The following is a 22,334-nucleotide window of genomic DNA, read 5'->3' on the forward strand; positions in this document are numbered from 1 at the left end:
GGGAGTTTGATGACAGTGAGGGACACAGGCAGCTTCCAAGAGCTGACAGCACCAGCAGCCAAGGTAGACAATGCAGCTACTCGTCCTCCTGCCCCACTCCTCACCAGACACTCTGCTGTGCAGTCAGGAGGGCTGCACTTTGGGCCACACACAATTACACAGTCAGAAAGCTGGATCCCACTGCCACATAGACAAGCTGCATGGATGCTTCACCTCTCCATGTCTCATTTGACTCCTCCATGAAATGGGAGATGCTACCTATACAAAAACAGTAATATGGAGACTATAGAAAGAATGGCAACGACTCAATAATAAGACAAATCTTTATAGTTCATTCACAAAGGAAGATACATGAAGGACCAAGTAGCGCAAGAGAAGGTGCTATAACCATTTATCATCAGGGGAGTACAAATGAAAACCATCATTGCTTACCCAGTGGAACAGTAAACATTAAAAATGCTGACATCACACCACTGGGGAGGGGCTGGAGGCCTGGGACCCAAACCTACTGTGGTACAAGTGTAAAATGCTACAACCACTGCAGAAAATGGTCTACATTTTCCTTACAAATGTAAACATTGATCTCCTATTTCACACGCAGATATTTGCCTAAGACAAATGGACTGAGGGACACACAGAAATACCTGTACAAGATTGTTCATAGCAGCTTCCATAGCCCCAAACTGGAAACAGCCTGGAGGCCCAAGAACAGCCAGAGACCTAAAGGCTCCTGTGACTAGAGAATGGTTTACTTGATGGGGTAACCTGAGCCCTTCTGTTTCAAAAACACAGAATCCCTTCTGGGGCTGCTGCAGTGCCCATACTCCTGAGATACTGGTTCCTGGAAACCTTTGTAGTCTATTCTTCAGAGCTGGCATCAGCTTCATCCATTGGCACCTTGGTTGTTACCACTTTGAGCCACCTATGCTGTGAGTTCCATTTCCCTTCCGTTGCTTTTCTAGAATAACCCCTGAGTTATGGAGTTTCTTGTCTAGGAGCTATGTGGCTCTGAAGGATCCAGCTGCAGTAATGTTAATACCAGACAAATAAACTCTAAGTAAAAAGCTGTGAAGAGTGACAAAAATAACACTATAAAGATTAGAAGACAGCCCATCAAGCAATGACAAGGTCCGGAAGTTTTACTTGCTTGGCTGCTGTTATGAAGTAGGGTGAGTTTTTAAACAGGGAGGTCACAGATCCCTATGTCATCTACAGGGCATTACTGTTCCCTAGGATGATGTTGAGAATTCATTACTGCGCCTAAAAGCCCCACCTGGTGAGCCTCTACCTGTCTATAGGTAGAAGCCATGAGAAATCCAGGAAGGGGCTATGGTGCAGGTGGCTTCAAATCAACATTGAGGGAAATTGGAGAACAGGTTCATAGAATGTCCAGGCAGTAGACCCACGTGAGGTTGAAACCATGCTGTGGCATTACCATAGCTCAGCTGCCCTGGTGTGGGTGTGAGGGCTGTGGAGGGTGGATGGACAGCAGAGGGTCATGGAGGGCCATGGAAGGCCTCAGCAGCCACAACTGCCCACTCCTGCAGCCACTGTGGACTTATTGTCTCATCCAGAAAAAGAACGCAATTGACCACATCTCCCCAGGACTGCCAGCTTCCAACACAACATTCCTCCTTCTTGAACAAATTTCCTAAAACTTTTATTTTCAAAGAAAAGAGAGATTTATACATTATGGACAAGGTGGAACAACATTAGTTTATCAGTATATTAGAAAGGACTTCAAAGCATAATTTCATGATGTAAGATGTGTTGGGGTATCTGGACTTTTAAGGGTCTCACCTGGAAACAAAGTAAAAATTGTAGAAAAGAGCCTAATGATTCCCCTTGCCTCTCTTGGTAAATAATATACAAAAGCAAACCCTGTGAAGTCAGTCTTATTTTCAATGACAGTTTAAGGAATTGTAATAAAATAAGCCTCCTTGGCAGTTTCTATACCCCACCATCACCTGACTTTTGTTTTAATAGTGGGCTTGCAGTATTGATGGTTTCTGGAATCAGGGGCCCAACATTTGGATGACAGCTTAGATTTCTGGTAGTTATGCTAACCAGGACTCTGGAAAATTGTGGACAAAAGGTCAGTACTATCTACCTCACATGTCTCTGTGGTCTGTCCTCTGTCCTCAGACCAGACCAGAATGGTTCTTCATTTTCTAAATGTACAGCTGGAATGCAGGCAGCTGGCCATGGGGTGAGGGCAGCGTGGACAGTGAGGAGCTCAAAAATCCATTCATTTTAAACCTTTCTAGCCATGTGAAACCCTTGCTGCCTGGACTTAGCGCCTAATTTACAGCATTGCAACCCCAGTGAAAATACACAGGAGATTCTAATTGCACCATTTCAATGAGATTTTTATCAAAACTGTCCAGGGACTCTAGTCCCTCTTCTTCTTTGTAAGGAGTCCAGATACCAAAAGGGTAATTGAGCCACTGGTGGGGTGAGCCAGGAAAAGCAGCAGAAAACTGCCTTTTCTGTCAGGTATTTCATGAGTGTTTTGGGGAAGAGGGCAGTAAATAGTTGTGCCTTTACCAGGAAACAGGTCTTTTGGAGCTGAGCACTGAGAAAGGAGGTAGGCGTGAGAGAGAGTCACAGCCTTTGAGAGACAGGGCCTCACAAACCGTTTTTCTTCCTTCTGGAATAAATTTGTGAGAAGCTAAAACAATGTGAAAGAAACCATGGCATTTCAAAGGCCCTAGAGGATACTGCCATGGATGATGAGATGTTTCTTATTTTTTCTTGGCCAATGAATTTACTGTCAGCTTCCTCATCACAGAGTAATCTCTCCATCATTTCCAGTGGCTCTTCATGTTCTGTTCTGGTCCTTGTCTCCTCAGGACAATCAGAAGTGATGAATGGATTGTGTTTAATGTGAACACAATGTGGTTTGGTAGCCTGTGGCAAGTTTGCTGCCATTATAAATATTCGGTGAGTAGGCAGGCCTGGAAATTGTCTCTTGCTGATCAAAGATCATCTCCAGACCAAAGATCATCTCCAAGGGCATCTCCAGAATGCCCTTGCCTTGCTAATTTGAGCAGATGTTACAGCCCTAAATGCAAACATGGGACCACTGGCATCTGCCTTCCTCTCCAACATCACCCCTTGGCATTCCCCTTGTGCCCAACCTGGAAGTTTCTGAGCCAGATGTCAGGCCAGCCAGACCTTCCCTCACCTCCAGACTTTCTCAATGCACTGTGTTCTGGAATGCCTTCTATCCCTCATCACCAGGTTGTTCTTTATGACAATGGTGAGAAGTCTTCCCACCCCACCCCCAACCCCAACTGAGTCAGGTGTCCCCACCACCTGCTCCGTGATGGTCTGCACAGGCTCCTGTGAAGGACCCTTCACATAGGGTGTGGTTCTCTGCTCTCACCTGTGGGCTGAGATGGGGTGGGCTCCCATCTGTTCAGGTGTCTTGTCATCTGTTCCCATGGCTGGTACATGATTGGGACTCAGGTCAGTATTGAGTTGGAGAGATGAGTTCTAACAGGCAGTTTTCTTAGTTATATGGTGGAGGGAAGTGATGTAAGTTTACCTTTCTAGCTGAACAGATTGCCTAAAAGTGGAAAGAAAGAAAGAAAGAAAGAAAGAAAGAAAGAAAGAAAGAAAGAAGAAAGGAAGGAAGGAAGGAAGGAAGGAAGGAAGGAAGGAAGGAAGAAAGAAACCAGTGTGTTATGAAAAAAATAAAAACCAAAGTTTAAGTCATAGATGAGGCTTTGAGTAGGACAGGTTTGCTCTGCTTCTGCATTTCGCCACAAGGAAATGGGGAGCTGAGTGCTTGATACTCTGCACCAGATGCCCTGTTTTGGGACATGGTTGAGGACTCCCATTATCACAGTCAGTTGTCATCTCCTTTAAGTGCACCAGCACCCCTTACCCTATGCCTCGTATTCCTTTAACTATCAGGGAACCCCATGGACATATGGCACCATTCATTCATTGCCTTTGTTACCTACCTGACTACACTCTCTGGTAAACAGAAGGAGCAAGAGATCAAAGAAACAAGGACAAAAGTGAATCTCCCTCTCTCTTCCCCTTCCTCAAAGCCTCCCCCAAGGGGACCTACTCATACAGTGAGTTTATAAACCTGTGCATGCATGTAGTTTGGGTTTAAAAATAAACCAACATGCATTGCAACTTTCTTTTTCACATAATGTAAATACTTTTGGTATCAATATGTAGAGATCAACATTTTTAGTGATTCTGTGGTGTTATGTATGAATGTGCACTGTCTAATCATTTCCCTAAAGTGAGCATACAACTTGTTTCAGTTTCTCCTTTTGCAAGCACACCCACAGGTGAAATCCCATTGAACCAAAGATTATGCACATGCAAACTTGGTAGATACTATAAATTGACTTCCAGTAGTCTGTGCCAATTTTTACCCTCGCTAAGAAAATTTATCCTTGCTACTGTCTTCTCCACTAGGGCTGAGAGTTCAATTTTCCCTCATCTGGTAGATAAAAATAGAGATCTTGTCACTTCAATTTGCATTTCATTGATTACTATGATGTTAAATATCTTTGTTATTTTTATTATTTCTTCTATAAATTGCTGGTTCATACTCTTACCTATTTTTATTGGGCTTTTGTATTTTACTGATTTGTAGGCAGTCTTTGTATATTGTAGCTATTATCCTGTTGGCCATTAGCTTTATCATATTTTCTTCCAGTGGACTTGTCAGTAGTGGTGTTTGCCATACACAGAAGTCCTGGGATCTCTCTGTGGTTGTTGGAAGGGAATCATAAAGCATGGGGTCCATGTATAGCTGATATGGGCATCTCACCACAACCTAGCAGAAAGCAGAAGGCAGTGCCTGTGTTCAAAGACCCTATCTGAATGAGAGTCTCCCACAGAGCAGCCTCAAGAGCAGCCTACCTGTGTGACTCAGTGGCCTCCTATTTTTCCCAGATGGGAAGAAAGCATGGGCTTCCAACTGCCCCCTGCCACCAGCAGGAAGCCCTCCTGGAAAGAAAAGTAGTAAAGACCACCACTTGTTCCATGTTGGACTCTGGGGCCGGGTGCTCTCCTGACATTGGTGAGTCATGAACTCATGTGGAATTGTGTGTACTTTCTTCCCACCATGAGATGAGGGCAGAAAAGGAGAAAGTTGTGTATGGAAGAGCCCTGTCATCCTGACATAAAACCCACTGCTCAGCTCACATTTTATTTCTATATGCACCTCCTGTATATGCTTCACAGAACCTCCTACCAAAGCAGCTTTATCTTGTTCACTGGTTTTGTAACTTTCTGCTTTTCTGGCTGGCCTTTTCATTCCCTGATAGTCTTTTATGGTTTTGCAACTGGGATATTGAAGAATGGATGCAATAAGCATGATAAAAGCTACTTGGAGACATGGTTGGACATTGTCCACTTTCCTAAATGGATAATGTGGTATCTCCTAGGGGCTGCATGGTCTTTTCTCCAGTTCTCCTGCTTCCTGATAAAAACTTGTGTTTCTAAACTGGAAAAACATCTTAATGAGGAGGCCAAAGGAATACCTTTTTTTATATAGTTTTTGTTTTTAATTTTTTTTAATTTTTTATTTTTTTAAAACTTATATCCAAATTACTAAGCATATAGTGCAACAATGGTTTCAGGAGTAGATTCCTTAGTTCCCCTTACCCATTTAGCCCATCCCCTCTCCCACAACCCCTCCCATAACCCTCAGTTTGTTCTCCATATTTATGAGTCTCTTCCCTTTTGTTCCCCTCCCTGTTTTTATATTATTTTTGTTTCCCTTCCCTTATGTTCATCTGTTTTGTCTCTTAAAGTCCTCATATGAGTGAAATCATATGATTTTTGTCTTTCTCTGACTGACTAATTTCACTTAACATAATCCCTTCCAGTTCCATCCATGTGGTTGCAAATGGCAAGATTTCATTCTTGTTGATTGCTGAGTAACACTCCATTGTGTGTGTGTGTGTGTGTGTGTGTGTGTGTGTATATATATATATATATATATATATATCACATCTTCTTTATCCATTCATCCATCGATGGACATTTGGGCGCTTTCCATACTTTGGCTATTGTTGATAGTGCTGCTATAAATGTGGGGGTGCATGTGTCCCTTCGAAACAGTACACCTTTATCCCTTAGATAAATGCCTAGTAGTGCAATTGCAGGGTCGTAAGGTAGTTCTATTTTTAGTTTTTTGAGAAACCTCCATACTGTTTTCCAGAGTGGCTGTACCAGCTTGCATTCCCACCAACAATGCAAAAGAGATCCTCTTTCTCTGCATCCTCACCAACATCTGCTGTTGCCTGAGTTGTTAATGTTAGCCATTCTGACAGGGTTAAGGTGGTATCTCATTGTGGTTTTGATTTGTAGTTCCCTGATGATGAGTGATATTGAGCATTTTTTCATGTATCAGTTGGCCATCTGGATGTCTTCTTGGGAGAAGTGTCTGTCTATTCATGTCTTTTGCCCATTTCTTCACTGGATTATTTGGGTTTTTTTGGGTGTTGAGTTTGATATGTTCTTTATAGATTTTGGATACTAACCCTTTATCTGATAAGTCATTTGCAAATATCTTCTCCCATTCTGTTGGTTGCCTTTTACTTTTGCTGATTGTTTCCTTCGCTGTGCAGAAGCTTTTCATTTTGATGAGGTCCCAGTAGTTCATTTTTGTTTTTGTTTCCCTTGCCACTGGAGACGTGTTGAGTAAGAATTTGCTGCGGCCAAGATCAAAGAGGTTTTGCCTGCTTTCTCCTCGAGGATTTTGATGGCTTCCTGTCTTCCATTGATGTCTTTCATCCATTTTGAGTTTATTTTTGTGTATGGTGTAAGAAAGTGGTCCAGGTTCATTCTTCTGCATGTCGCTGTCCACTTTTCCTAGCACCATTTGCTGAAGAGACTGTCTTTATTCCATTGGGTATTCTTTCCTGCTTTATCAAAGATTAGTTGGCCATACATTTGTGGGTCCATTTCTGGGTTCTCTAGTCTGTCCATTGATCTGAGTGTCTGTTCTTGTGCCAGTACCATACTGTCTTAATGATTACAGCTTTGTAGTATAGCTTGATGTCTGGGATTGTGATGCCTCCTGCTTTGGTTTTCTTTTTCAAGATCGTTTTGGCTATTCGAGGTCTTTTCTGCTTTGATACAAATTTTAGGATTATTTGTTCTAGTTCTGTGAAGAATGCTGATGTTATTTTGATAGAGATTGCATTGAATATGTCGATTGCCTTGGGAAGTATCCACATTTTAACAATATTTGTTCTTCCTATCCAGGAGCATGGAAACTTTTTTCCATTTTTTTGTGTCTTCTTCAATTTCTTTCATAAACCTTTCTATAGTTTTCAGCATATAGATTTTCACCTCTTTGGTTAGATTTATTCCTAGGTATTTTATGGTTTTTGGTGCAACTGTAAATGGGATAGATTCCTGGATTTCTCTTTCTGTTGCTTCATCGTTGGTGTATAGGAATGCAACCGATTTCTGTGTGTTGATTTTATACCCTGCAACTTTGCCGAATTCATGAATCAATTCTAGCAGTTTTTTGGTGCAGCCTTTTTGGTTTTCCATATAGAGTATCATGTCATCTGTGAAGAGTGAAAGTTTGACCTCCTCCTGGCCGATCTGGATACCTTTTATGAGCTTTATTTCTTTATGCATTCAAAAAAACATACATAATTGTGCACAATTGCACAAATCCAATTATTCACACATGCTTCTTATTTTTTAGTGCAATCTTTTCTCCCTCCATGTTCTGCTTGGGTCCCCACATTAGTTCCCTCATTGGGTGCCTATGTTAACCACCTCAACTGCCCATCATTGCCCCTCTATCTTCAGCCATTTGTATGTGCACATCTATGTACTTTTGTACCAAGCACATCTACCTATGTGTGCGTCCTATCATATTTTTTAAATTGGACAAGATTTGACACACTTACTGCATCTCATTGTTTTCCCTGACACTATTTCCCAACACTTTTGAAGTTTCTTACTTAACCCATATTGCTCGTCTAAATGCCCATGAAGTAATCAACTTGAAGACGATTACAATTTGTTCAGCTGTCTTCCATCACTGTGAATTTACTCTTTCTGGGTTTGCGGAGAAACTGTGAACAAAGATTCAGTCAAACGTGACCTTTAGTGAAAGCGTATATCTCTATTTACTGCTTCATAAGACTAGAGTGCAAGTAGGATCCTTCCATTATTGTGGGAAAAAATTAACTCCTTTTCAACCTACATACTTGGAAAACAATTTTAATGTAGCATTATAAGGGAACCCTATCTTGATTACACAAATAAACCTAGATGGGCTCTGGAATGCAGCAGCAAATCTTAAATTGCCACTGAGGCCCCAGTCAATCCTACAGGCAACTCTTTCGAGAACATCCCCTTCTACATCTGGCAGTCATTGGTGGACTTTCTGCTGAAAGGGAACCTATGGCAGGAGAGTTCCTGAAGCCACAGGCAGTGCCCTGGGAGCCACTGGCAGCTTGTCCTTTGGAGCATTGGTCTTGATGAAGGGTTGAAGGGTCAGGGCACAGCACCAACAGGATTCACCACACACAGCATAGGTGCCCAATACATAGTGAACAGGCCAGTGAGAGAAAAGCAAGCAACCAAATGCACTATGCATGTGTGTGTCTCATATGCTAACTTAAAATTCCTTCCACCCAGAGCAACATTTTCTTCGAGATCTTCCCTCTGCCCCTCCCCCTTCCCTCCTTCAAATAATCTCTTCCCAGCAAAAAGCAAGCATGCTGGAGAAATGAGAAACTAGACTTGCAATGGAAATCCCCCAATTAAGAGAAGCATGTTCTCACATCCAACCTGGTCATCAAATATTCTTCAAGAGCCTCTTCCTAACCTGGAAGACCCCAGAAAAATGCAGGCCCCCCTAACCTCCTGCCACAGGGGAGAGTTTCTCAAATGCTTATATCCCTTGATGTGATACATACCAAGTCATTAAAGTCCTAAATTTCAAATCAAGAAAAAGAAGACAGATGTTCCAGAAGCAAAACAAACAAGCAAAGAGCTGAACAGATGCTTCCCCAACAGGCACCACCCAGAGATCTGACCCCAGAGGCAGCGGGTCTCTCCCCAGGAAGAGGGGGCACAAGAACAGGGATGATAGCAGGTGGGCTGCATTCTCTACACACCAAGGTGGCCAGGTGCATTCTCTACCTACCTGGTGCACCTTGCACTTCCCCCACCCCTTCTCCCAGAAAACTTCTCCATTTCCTGTGGACTCTCTGGACTTCCTGCAGAAACATCTTAGACACTGCTGAGACCGTGGGATTAAATGCTTTGACAAAGCCCACAGCTGGTTAATGGCCAAGCCAAGACTATTACATGCCTATCCAGTGCCAGAGAGTGCTCCCTCCAGATGTCACATTTCCTAACCTCACAAGGATCATAAAACGTGAAGGCGAACAGGTCCCCTAAATGAAGAAGAAAAGCCACCAGCACAGTGCAGCACTGCCACCTCGTACAGGTGCTAAGCCCCTCAGTGACATTGTAGGCTGAAAGTAACAGATAGTGACAGAGAACCCAGACAAAGCTGGAACAAGCAAGCCAGCTCCCATGGAAAGCAGGGTGGATGGGTAAGGCTGGACAACTTGGTGGAAATATTCACCCAGTGAAAGGCTTGGCCAAAGAGCTGGACCCTGCATGTGTGGAAGCCTGAGCTGGTCCCTGACCCAATGCTGCTTGCCAGGGGGAGTGGGGCTTCAGAGGAGGAGACTCTCTGAGCTTCAGAAGGCAAAACCTGGCCTCACTTCATCTCACAGGACACAGAAGTGGGAGCCAGTTGCCAAGTTTGTCAAAGGCCTTGTGTTGCCATAACAACATCCTACGTGTAAAACCCCCCTCCCCACTCAGCTTGGGAAGAGCAGGAGCTTAAAGGGAAGGGATAGATAACCCAATGTGGTGCAGAAAGTCTGAGAGGCCGCAGAGCTGCTCGTGCCCTGGCACACAGGTGAGGTCACCCCCCGGAGCACAGGCACCTGCTCACCAGTCCTCCTCTTTCTGCTGCAGTTGCAAAATGGGATGTTTTACCAGACAGGACAATAACTGACAAATGTGCAAATATATTGAGAACAGCAATATGGCAGAAGGTAAAAATAGAATTGGTGTTTTTTTTTTTTTATGTGCCCCTGGGTGATTGTCTATAGATGTGATTGCTACTGAAAACAAACCAATCAACCCACAGAAAATGGCAGAGCAGTTGTCAAGATAAATAGTGTAGTAAATGTGAAACCAAAGCCCAGGATGCTGATACAAAAGGCTCACTGTTCAGGGCTGTGATCCTTTCTTTTTCTAAGCGCACAGAGTTGTTTATGAAATATCCCCTCAGTGACCCACAAATGCACAAGGTCAAAGTCCAGGCTTTCAGGCCTTACACTGAATCAGCAGGCAGTGGGGGCCTGGAAAGCCACCCTGTTCTCCTCACAGGACTCCTGTCTCCAGGGGTAGCTGGTTCAGAAAGATGAACAGGGGCCCAGGAAGTAGAGGTGAGGGAGGCGTGGTCCTCAGGCAGGAGTAACAGAGGTCCTCACATGATTACTACATGTGCTGCAATCTGAAATGTGGAGACAGAAGAGGTTGATACCGAGCAGCACAGAATGTTTGGCTCTCTATGAGGTGAGTGGTGACCAAGGAGAGTGTAACCAAGTTCAGGAGAGAGTTGTCAGATGGCCAATGAGGGATTTACATCCCCCAAGGAATCATGCCCAGGATCCAGCCAGGTGCTGTGCATCAGAGTCAGAAAAGGACAGTCATACCAAGGTAAGTTACCCTCACACAGACACCCAGATATCAGGGCACTGGGTCTGTGCCATGTCCCAGCATCCAGTGCTGGAGGAATATTTAGGGTCACTGTACTTGAGTTTTCCTGACCCAAAGGACCTCACTAACACCTCTCCACTGCATTCATTTAGAAACAAATTGAGTGGCCAGCCTGATGTTGTCTAGGAGAAAATGTCATCTGCAGTATCAATATGCACTTTCTGTTTACCACCATTGAAATGTTGGAATAACTATGAAAACAATAGGGTAAACTTTAAAAACAACTACATTTAAGAATTTAGTGTGTTCCTTCCAATCCTTTTTTATTCTATGCATTATTCTGTATGTAAGTAAGATTATGTCTTAAAATATGCCATTTTATAACTGATATTGAGAGCATTTTTCATGTAATTAGCAATGCTCAGAAAGCGTAATATTTACCAGATAGCCCACCATAGGTAAATAGCATGACTATTTAGTTACTCACCTTTTAAGGCACTTACACTTCCCCCAACTTTCCACTCTAATAAGTAATACTGTGGTTTTTTTTTTCATTTTTTACTTAAATCTGTGCTAGTCTTTACTGTCACTTCTTAAGAAACAAGCTTTTCTTAATATCATTAATTCATGGTTATCTAGTAGCCCTTCTGTAGGAAGACTTTTAAAAATGATTTGTTTTCTTTATTATGTAATTGGTTTTCTGTGAAATGGACTGGAAGGAGGGAATAAAGAGGAGAACAAAAGAACTGACATGTACCCATACTATAGCAATTATGAGAAAGTTTAATGTGCACACAAATTCAAGTTCAAGGGGTCTCTTCTATAAACATCATGGGGTAGACGCCCTGCTCCATGGTGACACTGAACTGGCTTTCTCACAGATTTTCACAGGCACAAAACAGCTGTTGCCCAGGTGTCAGGGAGGCACCGCACACAGAGGAGCACCCTGGTGCACAGGGCAGATATTGGCCAGTGTGCACCCACACAGTGCCAAAACATTCATTTTTGTTCCTAAGAATTTTTTAAAGTTTATTTACTTAGTTTGAGAGAGAGAGAGAATGCATACAAGCAGGGGAGGGGCAGAGAAAAAGGGAGAGAGAAAGAGAGAGTCCCAAGCAAGCTCCAAGCTGTCAGCACAGATCTGGACACAGGGCTCAATCCTATGAACCATAAGAACATGACCTGGGCCGAAACCAAGAGTTGGACACTTAACCAACTGAGCCACCCAGATGCCCCAGTTCCCAAGAATGTTTATATGTTCCCCATGAGTATTTAAGAAAAATATCTGTTATTCCTCTCCTAGCTTTTAGAATCTCCTATCTCCTCCCCATTTATTTTCAGGAAAGAAGAGGGACTTTTGCCTAGAGACTGAGAATGAGAGCAGTGGTTTCCATAGATGAGCACGTGTTATATAGTTCTGAGGTGAAAGCTGTCACTCACCAGCTATGTGATTTTTGATAAGTTCACCTCACAAAACCTTAATTCTGTGTTTCCAGGGTCTCATTAGTGGATTCACATGCAGATGTGTTTAGCAGGAAGTATCTGCAACTTACATTGAAATGTACCCCAGAAAAGATAGATTGATGGATGCATAGAGAGTTATATAGATGAATAGACATCTAATAACATAAATATAGTAATATCCTAATGACCAGCTAAGGTGGTGGATATCTGGGTATTCACTGTAGGTTCTTTAACTTCTCTGTGTGCTTGATAATTTTCATAAAACATTGTTAGAAAAGAGTATTAATAATGGTGTGTACTTCAGGGTCTGTGCAAAGGAGTAATGAGATGAGACAAGTAGAATTTCAGTGTGGAGTCTCACATAAAGCAGAAGTAATGTGTTATTGTTCCTAATATTTGTCACAACAACCAGCCAGATGGGTATCATAACTCTGTTTTATGGAGAAAAGTAAAATTAGATACTCAAAAAATAGTGAGTAGTTCAAGGGCTGAGCCCTGAACTATGTCAGCCCTGGATTTGAGCCAGGAGTACCTTTCCCAAAGTCCTGCCCTGCCTTCAAGGTCCTCCAAGACAGAGCACAGGGGGGTGGGCCTGCATCTGTGGTCACTGTTCCTGGTCTCCCACGTGCTTACATCCAGTACCCTGACCGTTTTTTAAATAAATTTTCACTTTATAATAGTTTTATACTTACAAAACATTACAAAGGCAGTACAGAGAGTTCCCATCTGCCCCTTGTCTGGTTTCTTCTTTTGAAGACATCTTAGGGTGTAGTTCCTTTGTCACAACTAATAAATAAAATACATTGTACAAAAGGTTTGAAGTGTCACCAGTACTTCCCAGCTTCCAAGCCCTTTCCCAAAGCCACCTCTTGAACATTTGAGTAAGTCTGTCTGGTATTTAGTAATTTCTTAAAAAGTTATAAAATTTATGGGGTGCGTGGGAAGCTCAGTATGTTAAGCATCCAACTCTTGGTTTCTGCTCAGGTCATGATCTCAGGGTCATGGGATCAAGCCGCACTTCAGGCTCTGTGCTGGGCATGGAGCCTGCTTGGGATTCTCTCTCTCCTTCTGCCCCTCCCCGGCTCATGTGCTCTCTCTCTATCTCTCTCTCTAAAAGTTAAAAACTAAATTTAAGGTATATATTTTCTTAATTTCTTAATCTATCGGTTTACCATTTATTTATCACAGGCCAATTATTGTGATGGATGAAGACTCACTTTCTTATAAAAATTCTCTGTCCCTGTGGCCTCCCTCCCCCCTGCCCCATGTCACCTCTGCCCATCCCCATCCTCTCAATATGGTCATCACAGCATCTTATTAATTCATTATCTGACTACAGATGCCCAGTCACTGCTAAGCCAAGTGCACGGGTATTGTTGCTTTTCAATTCTATTCAATTCTATTCAATTCAATTAGTATAGTTCATGGACTTAAGCTTTCTCTTTACTGTACTCATCAATAGCCTCTAGATATAATTTTTCATGATGTGACCAAATGTATCATATAAGCTATGGATTCTTTTTTATTTTCCTGGAGACCACACTCCTGGGGTCTTCTGTCTTCCTGCTCCAATTTAAGTTGACTGCTCTTTGATGCCATCCCTTTAACCTTTTGATTCCCTTGTAGTTTTGGCTCCTTTTTATTCCCTGTGTTTCTGTTTCTTGGATCTCGGGCCTGCTCTCAAGAATATTTATCTCTGCAACACCTGTTATTGCCATTGGTGTATCCATGAAAGACAATATGTCTTGCATTCCAGAAAGATGACAAGCTGCCAACATGGCAGACCAAGGGTAATTCATTTCCAGGAGATGGGTCTGGGAGCTGTGGCTGGGCTTCTCATTCTTTTGAGGGGAGAGAGAACATGGTGTTTGACCAGGGAGGACCATGTACAAATCCCATAGCCTCAGAGTGTGCCATCTATGAAAGAGGTTAGAAACTTCTCCCCTAGGCTTCAGAAACCAGGAAGTAAGCTCTCTGTTCTGGACCATCAGAGCACAGTCAGAACCTCAGGGCCAGGCTAATCCTAGGTGTGGGCCCTCAATTTACATATAAGCATGGTGCAGGATACCCACTGAAAAATTAAAATATACGTACATTCAGGATTCACGCTGTGGACAATAAAAAGATGCTTCCTAAGGACAATTAAAGTTTTACAAATCAGCAAAGAGGAAAATAATTAATCCTAGCTCTCAATAAAAACACAAAAGAAATGTATAATCTATATGAAGGGGAAAGACATACAAGAGGGTCGTCAGTGGATTTTCTTCCTAAAGCAGAACTATTACTTCCAGAATTCAATTAACAAAAACAATTCATTTTTAATCTCTTTGAGATTATTATAGAACTCTACAATAATCCCAAGGAGATTAAAATAATTAAAATAATTTAAGTGATTAAGAAGGAATAGAGATCCATAGTGAAAAAATGAGAGATCATAGTTAAAAATATTTTAAAAATCCAAACTTGGAAAATTCACAACTAGAATTTTTAGAATTGGGAAGTATAGAGTACCTGTAATAATAATAACAAAAAAAAAACATTTTTGGTTTAAGCAGCAGATTGACTGGATGCAACTGAAGAAAGAATTTATATACCAGGAGATAGATACATGGGAATCACCCAGATAAGCACAGAAAGAGAGATGGAAAACAGGAAAGAGACATGGCACACAGAAAGAAGAGGTCCAACATGCAACCAATAGAAATTCCAGAGAGACAGAAATGAGGACAAAATGGAATAGTAGTGATATTTAAAGTCATAATGGCTGAAAATTGTCCAAAGTGAAGACAGGTATACATCATCAGATGGAGTAGTTCACTTCCTGAGTCCTGAGCAGAGGAAAGTAAGCTTAATGACACATAAGGATACATCATGGTGGGGCTGTAGAGCAGGAATTGGAAGAATCAACAAAAGGCTTAGCGATTAGCCCTTCAGAGCCCTGTTTTACTATTTTACCCCTGGCCATCTCATTGTTACTCACAGCTTTGACTCTTACCTACATATAGGTAACTTCTGGTTCCTAACTCCAGTGCAGATGCATATGGACAAATACATGTCTTTGCTTGGATATCTGAAAGGTAACCTTGAATCCTAGGCCAAAGGCCAACTTTGTCATCACCTTGCTCCTGCTCCACTAAATATACATACTTCCCTTTGTTTCACTGGTGTCACCTTTGACTTGCCACAGTCTTCTATCCCTGTCCCTCACTTGGGCTGTCTGGAAGAGGCATGGGGAACATCTGAAATATGCACATCTCTTGCTCTCCCACCCATACTCCCTTCTTTCTTCTGCAAGCAGACCCTCAGTATCTTCCATTCTTAAGGAGCACACCAGACCTGGGTGGTCTATGCCTCCCTACCTCTTCATTTTTTTTTTCTCCTCTCCAGCCCCACCAGTCCCTTCTCCCTATACTCCACCCCCATTCGAAGTGCACCTTCCCCTAGTCCCACAACAGGACATCTCCAAGCTCAAGCCCTGAGTCCCCAAGGAAGGCTTCCCTGGCCCCCAAGTCCGATCATGCTCCTCTGAGGCATGCCTTCATGGAACCATTTACAACATTAATGTCAGCTCCCCAGTAGACCATAAGCTCCAGGAAAACAAAGGCTGCCTTCTCACTGACTTTTTTGTCTTCAGCACTTAACACAGAACCTGCAGGAGGATGGCACTAAAAAACATTCCTTTAATGAATGAAGAGTGTTAAGGAATAATTTTGCAGATATATCCCAAACACTTGAGTGTACTGGTGCCTTTTCCAACATTAATTCAAACTGTGTGCTGACTTGTGAATGAAACAATGATGTGTCCTGCAGACACGCCCTTCCCCCTTCAAGCTATGAGCATCACAGTGTTTACTGCTGAGATTGCATCTGGCTCTGGTGGTTTGGTCTCTGTATTGCTGAACTTGGTTTTCTCACTCATTTCTAATATTCAGTCTTCCCTCTTATGATGACTTGCTTAGCAAAGGAGCTGGATTTGAACTTGTCAAATTTGTTTAGTATCTGCTGCCAGTGAGTAGCCCATGCTGGTCCCTGTTTTGGGCTTACTCCTGGCCGTCTGTCCTCTTCGTGGGGAACCTCGCTGCCTTCTGGTTGGCTGCACAGCCTGCCAGCTGGGGGGGGGGGTGCACTTTCCAATTCTACTCCCTAAGGGGCCTGTAATTTGTTTTATTTTCCTGCTAAAGAATTCCTGACCTGAAGCAACCCCAAATGTGCAATGACTTAGTGGGAAAGAGGGAGTTAGGTCTCAGAATTTACCTTTAAGTCAAGTGGAATAAAGGTGAGGTGGTCATGGCAGGAGTCACTCGGATGCGACACTGGGGATCTCCCCAAGGGACACACAGGAGCCTTCACAAACCACCTCTGCTAAAAGGAAAAGTGTCCACTGCAAGACAGGGGCTTCAGTTCAGTTGACTTTGCTTCTTTGTCCTTCAGAAGCATGCCTGTGAACCAGACTGCCAAAGACTGTTTGTGTCCCCAAATCCAAATGTGAAAACCCTGACCCCCAATGCAATGGCATTAGGAGGTGAGGCCTTCTGGAGGTATTGGGTTGGGATGAAGCCATAATGGGATTAGTTCACTCATACAGGGATAAAGCGACCACTGTGCTATTGCTCAATCATGTGAGAACACAGCAAGAAGACAGCTGTCTGCAAACCAGGAAGAGAGTTCACACCAGAACCCAACCCTGTTGACACCCTGATCTGACCTCCAGCCTCCAGAACCATTAGAAAGGTGAGTCTGTTGCTTAAGCTCCCCTACTAAGGTAGTTTGCCAAACTAAGATATAAACTTCCCAGTGCATCCCCAACCTCCCATAGGGCTCCATTGCATGTACCTAATTACAAGTATAAAATACTCATTTCTCAAGTTTTGTTGTTTATCTCAAATGAAAAAAGACATTTCTATTTGGAAGCCAGTTTCCAGTGGGGCCAGCCATAATAAGTAGGATTATTTTCTGAAATGTGTCCAGGCGACTCCTGCTGCCCCTGTCCTTGGGAGATGTCATTTGAGAAGTATCCTGATATTTCAACCTAAAGTGAACAATGCCTGTTCTTTTCCACAAATGCCTGTTGGGCCACATCCCCTGTGCCACGTTTTGGGAAACATTTCATTCAAAAAGGATGTTTCTCTAATGCTACTTTTCCTTCCCCTGCTTGGTTTGATGTGATATTAATGCACAACATACAGATTCCCCTTGATTCCACTGCATCTGTTGTGCCATTTCAGCTCAGATGCATGGATTTCAAGCTACGGATTTCAAGTTCACTCTGCCGTGTGTGTACAAACTACTCCACATTGGTCCCCAAGGTCCACCAATTGGGAGCAGAGTGCAAAATCACAAATATGCCTATGCTGACTTCTTTATTAGACCTTCTAATGATGTGCCAGATGTCAGATGCAAGCTAATGAGAAGCTGCTTGGGTCGAATGAATTCAAAAGTAAACACAAGAAATTTTCTTTTATTGGTTTTAAAAGAATAGAAGAAATTTTTAAACGTCCTCTAATGCCCTGGGGCAGTAATTAAAAACCACCCTTGTAAGCAGGCAATGCGGCTTGGTCATGTGCTGGAGTGTGTACACATTCCCTGGTCTGTCCATGGGCTCTCCCAGATCGGAGGGGAAATATGGGTTCCTCAGAATGGCATTTAGACATGAATTTGGGGTTTCAAAATGAGATGCTGGGTGTCAGAGGGCAGATTTCTACTCTCACATCAAATATGATTGGAAAAGAGCTCAGACGTGGATGGGGGAGCTTCCTGGAGGCTAAAGAGGATGGAAGCAGCTCTGTGTGCAACAAGGTTACATGCTAGGATCCATCCCCAGCCAAGCCTCCAGCTTGGCTTTTGTCCAGGTGAGAGAGGGTGCCTCAATTCCTGCCAGCCACTGTTGGAGAAAAAAGCCTGTCCTTTGCAGCTGGCCAGCACCAGGAGCTCTCACTATAGCCCACTGAGTTAAGGAGGAGGGAACCAGGATCTGAATATTTTCATTTCTAAAACTCTTGAGATGGTATCACATGAGGATTTGCTGAGAATGCCTATCCTTGCAAATATAAGATAAATTCAGTGGTAGCCATATATACTGGTGGAATCAGGTTCTCTCTCCCCAGCCTCCACCATTCTCAGCCCAGGTGTAGACCTGCAGCTTGTAGGCCAAACGGGCAGCAGAACCATCTGGTAATGTAGACATTTAATTTGCCAGAGATCCTTCTCAAAGCTGAAGGCTTGCCTCACGCACTAGCAAGAGCTTTCTTCCTCCTACTTCCTTTCCTCCCTGTTCCATCACCCCCCTCTCCCTCCTTTCTCTGAAGCCCTGAGCTGGTTTTCCTTGCTGAACTACTCCAGTGCGAGCTACAGCCACAGGAACAGACGGTGCCTATTCAGCCATCAGAATCCTGACTGGCAGCGTGGGAAAGCTGGCCAGTGGTTGGAAAGCTGACTATTTGGTCTGTTTATGCTGTGTTTTGGGTAAATGGGATGACGTTCCTATTCAGATGATCCATATCCAACAGGATGCAGATGCTTTCAATTGAAACAATAATGATAACTGTAATGAACAAGCGTGTTCAAAGACAGTTTGGCTTACTTGTTCTAACAAGAGGCTCAGTCCACCAACCAGGAGAGAACTACGCGGACACAGCATCATCCATCTGACTACAGTGATCTCAGGTGGTATGGCTGATGACTTTTAATTTTTCTACAGTTTCCTTCTCAAAGTGCCTCCCAAGCATTTTTGAGAGGCAGCATGGCTTAATGCAAGATCAATTTTCTAGAGTCAGACCTACAGGTTTCTGATCTATTGCTGAATAGTTGTATGACTTTGAACAAGTTACTGCCCCTCCTGTGCTTCGTTTTCCTCATCTGTAACTGAAGATAAGCAAAGTCACTGTGTCATGAGGTCTTGATACTAAAACACAGTACCTAGGACAGAGTAGTGAACATTCTAGCAATCTATTGCCCTTTAGCTAAGTACCCAGTTTGAGACAACTACTAGATGCTCATGGATATAGATAGATAGATAGATAGATAGATAGATAATAGATAGATGATACATAGATTTGAAATTTCCTAACTCTATAGTGAGAAAGCCCATAATCGATGGCACTTCTATAGTGACAAGCATACCCAGTGCCCAGATCTTTGTTTCTAACACCAATTTTCCAATAAAAGCAATCAGGGGTCCATGGGGAAATGGCTGATTATAGGATTTGGGCAGGAAATATACAAGATGAGCCTGGAACAGCATCCTACAGTACAAAAAGGGAAAAGTGCTCCAAAACCAAAAGGATGGGGGCATGTCAAGGGGACATAGGAGCCAGCCTGAAAAATCTTTTCATGGTCAAAGTGACAAATAGTATTGAATTATAAGCCAAAGTATAATGTATAATATCAGGGTCCATACTGATATAAATGAATGACTGGATGAATTGATTCATGGGGGAGAACACACAAATCTCCCTTACAGATGAATTCCAAATGATTTATGTAGACACTCCACCCTGAAGGAAGAAAAGCACATATCTCATATCATGTGTGGGCTATACAGTGACCTCCTTTGACAGAGGACAGTATGCAAAGGTAGAAAGAAGAGTGACTTTAGAATAGGGAAACCTGATAAATACTACTTCTGCCAGACAATCAAGGTCTGTATGCCCAATGATAAGTCCTGTTGATAGGATGTACTCTTGACATGAAGTGATTAGAAGGGCACTTTACCACTGTGGTATTCCTCCCTCAAATCCATTAGACAACTGTCAGTAGAGGAGCATCCTACAATATGTATGACCAGTGCTCCTCAACATTGTCAAGGTCATCCAAAGCAAGGAAAGCCTGGGAAGCTATCATAGCCAAGAAAAGCCTAAAGAGACATGATATCTGAATGCAATATGGTACCTTGGATGGGATCCCAGGACAGAAGGTGGATAGTAAGCTTAAAACATGGACTTTAGTTTATGATAATGTATTAACATTGGTTTATTAGAAACCTGCATGTATATTACTGTGAGTATAAAATCTATTTTACAGACTGAACCTTATTATGCATACCTTATTATCAATAAGTCTACTCCTAGCTGCATACCAACAAAAATAAGTATATATGTTCATTAAAAAGTACTAGAATGTTTGTAGCAGCCTTATTTATAATAGCCTGAAACTGGAAATTATATTTGCACAAGAAAATGGGCAAATTAGTTACAGAATATTCATACAGTAGGACACTAGACAATAAATTATCTATATAACCAACAGGGATGAATTTCACAGGTGAAGGAAGCCACACACACTAGTGTCTACACTCTAGGATCTGTTATAGGAAGTTCTGAAGTGATAACTGCTGGGGGAGAGTGACAGCAAGGGGCCAGAGAAGGCTTCCAGGAGCTGACTCAGTTCTGCTCTCCAACCAGTAACCTGCTGGTTACACAGGTATGTGCATGTTGTAAAAATTTACCAAGTTGTATGCTTATGAATTGTGCACTTTCCCTATGAATGTCATATTTGGGGAAGGTGTGCATGTAAAAAAAAAAAAAAAAAAATATATATATATATATATATATGGTATGTGTGTGTCTATGTATATACAGATACACATATATATTTATATAGCACATATTTTTAAAATAATGAAAGATACAGAATAAGCCAATAGCCAAATGTATAGCCATTTATAGCTGTTCAAATTTGAGAAATGGGGAGGGTGACAATTTTCAGTCCTGCTAATTTTGTCTCTAATTCTTATTTAATAATAGAACTTCCTATGATCTCATGATCACTTTTATTCCCTAACAATCTGCTTTCTGACCACATGTGACCCTGGAAGAAGCAGGTGGGGCTGGGGGCACTGGGCAGGAGCACAGAGAGGGTGGCCTGGGCAAGGAGGTGGCAGTGGGAGACACCAGGAGACAGTGCAGAGTGGAGGTCTCCTCACCCTCCCCAGGGGCTCCCATTTTGCCTGGGTTCCACTCAGGTTCCCTGGACTCTCACTTGAGGAGTCCCAGCCTTCCAGCCCTCCCCTCACAGGCAAACAAACAAGTGTGTGGAGAAACCAAGGCAGTCTTCTCTCTGGATGGGGCCAGAGGCCAGCCTGTGGGGGAGAAAGGGTGTGAATGAGTTGGCAACCTTGGCCACAGGGTGGAAGTCCCTTTGGGAAGCACTTGCAGGAGCTGAGTGCCCTCTAGGGTTTGGTGGCTTCTCTAAGCCCTCATGGAGAATGCGAGGTGGCAGTAGCTCATACATCCCACATGAGCATGGCACAGTGGCCACTGTTGATGTGTGTGTAGTTGCAGTTGTGTTCTCTGTGAAATGAGATCCGCAGAAGAAATGATTTTGATGACATCTCTATAGGATGTTCCCTCCCCCCTGAGTTCAGGGGCCCAGACCAAAGGCAGGTGGAGCGGCTCCTGGAAGGCCGGTGCTCAGTGCCCATGCCCAGGTGACTGAGGTTTGAGTCAGGTTTTACCCAAACACAATCGGTATATTTGTTTCCTAACGGGTCTCTTTTCTTCTGTTCGGACCTAATTAGCAATAGAAGATCTGTTGTTTTAAATGGCTTAAAATAGGGGAAATCATAAAAATGCATGTGAAAATAAATACATGTGAGGAAAGAAACACGTGTGTTGAGGATTGGTGTGAGAGCACCTGCCTCTGAGAGGTCTTCCATTCTTGTGGCTTATGTCCCAATTATCTTGCTGTTCTCCTTCAGAATGTTACATGGAGTCTGCCTCTTCTTTGAGTACAGCTCTGAGTACCTTAGTACATACCAAATGTTAACTGTAATGAATAATGGAAATAACCTTTGCAATAATGCAAAGCAATGTAATCCAGCCAGACAGATATTGGTACTAGAGGAAAAATGAGTCATAAAATATCCAAAGTTCTATAAATTTCCAAAGAGATGATTCTGGAGGCAGCAGGTGTCTTCAGGAGCCTGTCACAAATCTTGGAGGTTGGTGTTAGGTGCTGGCATTTTCTGCTCAGGCCCTCCCAGCTGTGCCTGGACCCAGCTCCTCTACAGGAATGGAATGAATGTGTCCGTGGATGATGTGGAACGTGGAAACATCCAACCTTACCTATTCTTCCCCTCAAAATGAGTGTAAGAGAACCAAAGCAGCAGGGTGTCTCTA

General features: G+C 42.9%; 1 protein-coding gene across 11 annotated transcripts in view; it reads left to right on the plus strand.

The window, feature by feature from the left end:
* Positions 1–22,334, plus strand: part of SYNDIG1 (synapse differentiation inducing 1) — a 179,511-nt gene that overhangs the window by 146,521 nt on the left and 10,656 nt on the right. For 10 of the 11 annotated variants that reach the window (XM_053200323.1, XM_053200322.1, XM_053200325.1 and 7 more), the window contains one exon: positions 4,927–5,053. The exons of the other annotated variant lie outside the window; for it this stretch is intronic. In XM_053200323.1, coding sequence (XP_053056298.1) covers positions 4,927–5,053 — 127 coding nt within the window. The remainder of the gene's footprint in view (positions 1–4,926; positions 5,054–22,334) is intronic. 11 annotated transcript variants of the gene reach the window in all.

This window comes from Acinonyx jubatus, chromosome A3, assembly GCF_027475565.1.
Source record: "Acinonyx jubatus isolate Ajub_Pintada_27869175 chromosome A3, VMU_Ajub_asm_v1.0, whole genome shotgun sequence".
NCBI classification, from domain to species: domain Eukaryota; kingdom Metazoa; phylum Chordata; class Mammalia; order Carnivora; family Felidae; genus Acinonyx; species Acinonyx jubatus.